Source organism: Thrips palmi, unplaced genomic scaffold (genome assembly GCF_012932325.1).
Source record: "Thrips palmi isolate BJ-2018 unplaced genomic scaffold, TpBJ-2018v1 HiC_scaffold_17, whole genome shotgun sequence".
NCBI classification, from domain to species: Eukaryota; Metazoa; Arthropoda; class Insecta; order Thysanoptera; family Thripidae; genus Thrips; species Thrips palmi.
In genome coordinates, this window is record NW_023144626.1 from 8,054,233 (window position 1) to 8,060,232 (window position 6,000).

The window sequence follows — 6,000 nt, forward strand, 5'->3', positions numbered from 1 at the left end:
GCGGCCTCGGGCCGCTCAGGCTCTCGGCCCGTCTGAGTTTGGCGCCTCCCCGGCTCTGGCCCCGTGCCGCGGGGCTTCGGGGCTCGGCCAGGCCTCGGCCTCGCCGCCGGATGGCCGGGGCCGGGGCAGTGCCGAGGCCGGCGCGGCGCCGAGGCCGTGCCCGGCGATATTGCGGCCAGAGCCCCGCGGCGGAGCGGAGATGGCCAAGAATGCCGAGACCACGGCTTATGGCTGCACCCCCACCACCGTATGTGTGCTCGAGGCATCGCGAATCGTGCCCAGCCAGAAGCGGATTCGTCGAAACGCATTTCGATATCGAAAGATAGACGGAAAATTTCGATCGTATCGGAAACCTATTTTGAAAATCGAGAGTGAAGGAGGCTCTGTTTCGACTCGTCGGTGAGTGGGATGATTGAACAACACGTTCGTACCGCGTCAACCGAGCTACCAATTTTCCGATCGGCAGCAACAGCCCAATCTTGTACTCACTCCCTCCAAGCTTAAGGGACACCCACTATGGTATTCGGCCCGTCAGCCCAAAGTCAGCGAAAACTCCCAGTGGGTCGGCCTGGCCTGCCAGGGTATACAGCAATTCGCGCGGCGTGCACGCCCCCTAGCTTGTCGCCAGCGCTGAGCGGACCAAACTGCGAGTTTAAATTCGGCCCCAGACGCCCCGCCCCGCCGCCCGGCCGTTCCACCGCTCGGTCCATGTCCGCCTAACTTTCCGCGGCTCAGCTCGGCTCAGCGCAGCCCAAAGGAGGATGATGCGACGATGCGGCCAGTGGGCGGTCGCTCGGGGCGCTGGCCGAGAGTGCCAACTTGACAAAAAAATTCCCAATCACGGGCGGCCAAACCTCGTCAACGTGGATCGTCGTCAGAAGCGAGATGCAAAAGAGAAAGCAACGTTCGGATGCTGTTATTTTAAAATTAAGTCATCCCCGTCGCATTCACGACCAGATTTGTAGTTTTTGTTTTCGTAAGTTGGCACTCCCTGCTCTCCGCCCCCGCGGCGGCCAAGGATCGGGCCGCATCCCTGCAGGGCGCTGCAACGCGGAGGGGGTGGCACACTGGAAGCCTGGAACGCTGGAAGGGCGACCCTCGCAGTAGGACATTGTGTCGCTCCCCGGGGAACGCTACGCACGCGTGCGGGGCAGTGGGGGGGGGGTGGGACGGGAGGGGAGGCCCCTCTTGGGGACGCACGGCCAACATAAGGCCGTCCGCTACACGGCCGCCAAAGTAAAAATTTGAAAAGCCGGCCGAGTTTCCTGTTGCCGAGCGGCCGAGATGAAAACTATAGGCCTCGCCCCTAGCCTCGCTTCGCCCGATCCGCGGCCCCGTTCCCGTTAACGGACAGACGTTAACAGGCGCGCCCCCTTTCGCCTTTTCGTCCCGACTCAAACTTGTAATTTGATCCCTCAATAAGGAATGGGGGCGAGCCTGCCTGCAGCCGAGCGGAGCCGCGGGCCGAGCCGAGCACGGCCGCGAAGCAGCAGCCCTTCTAGGCCGGGCCGGGCCGAGCCGGGCAGGGCTGAGCGCGCTCCCAGTCGTGGCCGTCTCGGGAATTTCCTCGGTAATTGGACATCGTGCTTTGAGCTGTGCCGCTGTCGCACTCCGTCAAGGCCGGCCCGGCACGCCACGCCGACCGGAAGTCGTGCCCTCTCATTTCCGGTGGAGGCGATCGACTAATAATCATGGCTGGCGCGACGCCGGGCCGGGGTCGCTGCGTGACCCCGACGCCCACACAGTGGGCAGGAAGAGCGGCGCAGGTGGACAAAACTCCAGACGCGTTTTGAGCTCCAGAGTCGCTAAACAGGACTCGAACCGAACGTGTGACCCCACCAATGGATGCCTCGTTCGGAGAGCAATCCATTGATGGGGTCACACGTTCGGTTCGAGTCCTATTTGGCGACTCTGGAACTCAAAACGCGTTTAGAGTTTTTTGGCCGCCGCAGATGAGCCCGCTGGTGACGGTGGCACGACCACTTACCTTTCTCACAGTAGGTGCCCTCGAAGTCCAGGTTCCTGCACTCGCAGATGGGCCCGCTGTCCGTGGAGATGCAGATGCCACCGTGCTGGCACGGGTCGCGCTCCTCGCACGCGTCCGTCGCGTTGCCGCGCAGCCCCTGGACAACAAGAGCAACAACAAGAGCGTTATCGGCCCGTTCCGTTTGCACACGCAAAGCCCGTGTATAGCAGTGCCGCGGCCCTGTCCCAATGGTTCCAATGGTTCCAATGCACCGCGCCAATGTCCGATCGCGAGCACGGCAGCGCCATGGCCGCGCGCGGTGGTGCCGATAACGCGGACCTGCAGCTGGCGCGCAAAAACGGATCTCTCTCTCTTCTCTCTCTCTCTCTCTCTCTCTCTCTCTCTCTCTCTCTCTCTCCTCTCTCCGCCACCCGCTGCTCGTTTCAATAAACAAGTCGAGGTATTTTTGTTGTTGGGTAGCTCCATTTTTGTTTTGACACAACAGAGTTGGTTGACAACGAGGTGCGCTCAATACTCGGCGCCCGATTGTGTGGCGGAATGAAATGGAATGAAAGGCAGCGGGCGCAGCGCAGCGGACCGACCGCGCAATTTTAGCAGGACTGTCCCCAACAAAGCGGGACTCGACTCGAGCACGACACCGTTGGATTCGTCGTTCCAAGAGCAATCCAGTGGTACTCTCATGCGTTCGACGCAAGCCCCACTTGAAGGCAGTCGGGTTCAAAATCTGTCCAGAATTGCGAGTCGTCCTCGCCCCTGCAGACTGAATCAGAGTCATTTTCGTCGCTCTGTCTCTCTCGCACCTATACGGCACGCTGGATGAGCGGGAGAGAGACAGAGCGACGACTCTCGGAATGAGTCTGCTGCAGCGTCCCGGACGCCAATTAGCACCCTTCTAGTCCTCCAGTCCTCCAGTCCGGACCGGACGTCCCGAGTTTCTAGTGGCGTGGCGGTCCTACCGGAGTTTGTCCGGCCCGCTGCGTCCCTGCGTCCCTTGCCCTACAGGTAGGGCGGAACTAGGTCGCCGCGGTCACCAGATCTCTTTATTCAAACAGCAACCCCGCCCCGCCCCGCCCCGCCCCGCCACGCCCCGCCACGCCACGCCACGCCAACCCACCATTTGCATTTTGAATCCCGCTTTTCCCCGCGCCATTCAAGCCGCGCTTACAATGCATTATTATTGTGGCCGCTGCCGGGGTTGGGAGTTTCAAAGGCGGTAAAAGGAGCAACAAACCCCTTGTTAGTTTTGCGGCTGGTCTTCTGTTGTTGACTCTATGTTTGGTTTATTTTAGCACAAATAACAAACCCAGCTTTTTTCACCTGCTTTTTTTCTTTTTGAAAGCCAGGGGCTTTTTCGGAGGCCCATTATCACTTTGGCTGTTTTTCACCTAAGCTCCGCCGCACCGCGACGCTTTTTCACGCGCCTGCTCCGAGGGGCCGGGACCAGGACGCCGGGCCCAGCAGGCCCAGGCCCAGGCCGCAAACAACTCCCGACTGTGCTGGCGCGCGGCCAGCGCAGGCCAACACGTTACAGGCAAACTTTAATTAAAGGGGGAATCGACAGGCGGCGCCGGCGACGCCACCCTCACTTGGCCTCATGGAAATGTGTGCGGCCCCGGCCGGGACTCGAACCGCTAACCTGGCCCGTGGAAACGAAAACGCAGGATAAAATTAAGCCGTAATTATACGACTGGATCGCTCGCTGGATGAGTTAGTGGCCGGGCCTCGGCCGGGCGTCGGCCGGGCCGCCGGGGTGCAGGCTCTGTTATTATGCGATACACGCCACAACTCAGGCACCTCGGGCGGGGCGAGGCGGGGCGGGGCGGAGCGATCTAGGCCCCGCAAGGCGCCCGCCCGGTCGCCTGCCTGACCAGGAGCAGAGCAGGGCCTTGAAGGCCTTGAAGGCAAGGCCATGAATAAGCCAGGCCACCGTGCGGAGGAATTCATCTTCGCCTCCACCTCCCCGTCCACGTCCTGGTGTGTCTCGGCATCCTCCACCTCCTCCTCCAGCTCCTCCTGCTCCTCCTCCTCCACCACCTCCTCCTACCTCCTTGCTGCACCGGCCTCTCTCTCTCTCTCTCTCTTCCTCTCTCTCTCTCTCTCTCTCTCTCTCGCTCTCTTCCGCTTCGATCTCGCCCTAATGACTTCTTACTTATTCAACTGTTTTGCGCAGGGAATGGAGCGGCCCCTCTGTCTGGCGCGCCTCGTGAGAAACGAACCCCCTGTGTCGTGCACCTGCAGCGCGGGCTGAGGGGCACCTCACATCCAAAGGCCAGCGGTGTGTTTGTGTGTGTGAGCTTTGATGTGTGTGTGTCTGTGAAAAGGAGTGAGTGTCATTGTCCTTCTGGGCCGTATCATTATAATTCCAGCCGAAGAAAACATAATGGGGGTTCGTAGTTTAATACGGGTCCTGCCCCCCCCCCCCCCTCGCCCCTTCAAGTTTCCCTGAAATCAGCGCGCCGTTTCTCCTGCAATATTGAACGCGCGTCACGTGAATTTTCCACCAGCCCGCCTCCGCCACCTCCCCCCTCCCCCTTCCCCTGCTCCGCACCGCCCGGCGATCCGACAACGTCGACCCAGTTAAAAAACATGAAAGTCGGTCTGGCCGCTAAAAGGACAACTCGCGCAAAAAGCGCGCGTGTGTGTCGGTTTTCTTTTCAAACGATGCAACCCACCGCACGTCGCGTTTGCCTGCCTCCGGAATCATGGAGCGGAATGGGAAGCGGGGCTGGCGGGGCTGGCAGGCAGCGCGGTTGGCTTTACAGTGCGCGTCCCTTATTGATTTTCACTCCGAGTCTCGTGGCGTCCCGTCGCCGTCCCCGCCTCGCTCCATCATTATTCCCGACGCGGTCCACACGGGGACGCCGGCACGGAACGGGCCGGGACGCCACATTAGCAAGCCGTATGTGAGCAAGGAGGCGAGCGAGAGAGACAGAGGGGAGAGAGAGAGAGAGAGAGAGAGAGAGAGAGAGAGAGAGAGAAAGGGAAGGGGAAGGGAGGAGGACGCGGAACAAGGCCCGTGATTGCGGGTCGGGAATACATTCCCCGTGTGTCGGAGGAGAGGACAGGAAGAGAGGAAGTGGAAAAAAGACGAATCTCTTTAATCGACGCTCTCCACTCGATGGGGCGCATTGGGTCGTTTCCCCCCCTCTTCCTCTCTCTCTCTCTCTCTCTCTCGCCGCGGGGCGCGTCGGTGTTCAATGAGCTGTGGGCCGCACAGTGGGCCAGAAGTAAAGGCAACCGAAGCACTGACGCGCTTACGCTCTACGGACGTCGAATGATGGGAGTCGAATCAAACCGCCACGAGAGTTGGAGTTTGATTCGGGTCCTGTTTAGGAAGTCCACAGCGGTCCGGATGTCACGTCCTTGCCTAGCCTGGCCTGCCGCGCCGCCGAGCCGAGCTTGGCACCTGTCGAGCGACTCCGCCGCCCGCGCTTCGCTCTGTCTCTCTCGCACCTCTACGGCTACTTGCGGCTAACTCCGTGAGTGGGAGAGAGACAGAGCGAGGAGTGTGTGCGGTGGTGTGACAGGCACCAGCACGACAGTCATTGGCCCCGTCGGTGACGTCCACGTCGCGTCCCTCGCGTCCACGTCGACGTGCTCGCGGGTCGATGCATCCTGCAGACTGACGATTCCGAGAGTCGTTTTCGTCGCTCTGTCTCCCTCGCACCTCTAGGGGACGCCCCATGAGAGCGAGCGAGACAGAGCGACGAAAACGACTCTCGGAATCAGTCCGCTGTGCCTGCTTCCGCACGCAGCACGCCACGCGGGAGAACCAAGGGATCGGCCCAGTCCGCGTCTATCCGCTGCTCTCGTCTCTACACAGTAATTACATTTCGGATTCATTTCGCTCGGCCGGCCGACTTCCCCCGTCATTCCTGTTATTTCTGTTATTTTTCGCGTATTTTTGCCGCTTTTCTTTTATTCCCCCGCCTCATCCGCAGTCGCCACGCAGCGGACGCGACGAGCAGCCCGCGCGATGTCAGTTATTGAAATTAAAAGCGAGAGCTCGACTC

The 6,000-nt window shown here is 60.7% G+C and overlaps 1 protein-coding gene across 1 annotated transcript in view; it reads right to left on the reverse strand.

Moving 5' to 3' along the window:
- The window catches only part of LOC117643996 (neurexin-1), a 56,080-nt gene that overhangs the window by 29,253 nt on the left and 20,827 nt on the right, over nucleotides 1-6,000 (reverse strand). Inside the window, exon 3 of the mRNA XM_034383183.1 lies at nucleotides 1,988-2,123. Coding sequence (XP_034239074.1) covers nucleotides 1,988-2,123 — 136 coding nt within the window. The remainder of the gene's footprint in view (nucleotides 1-1,987; nucleotides 2,124-6,000) is intronic.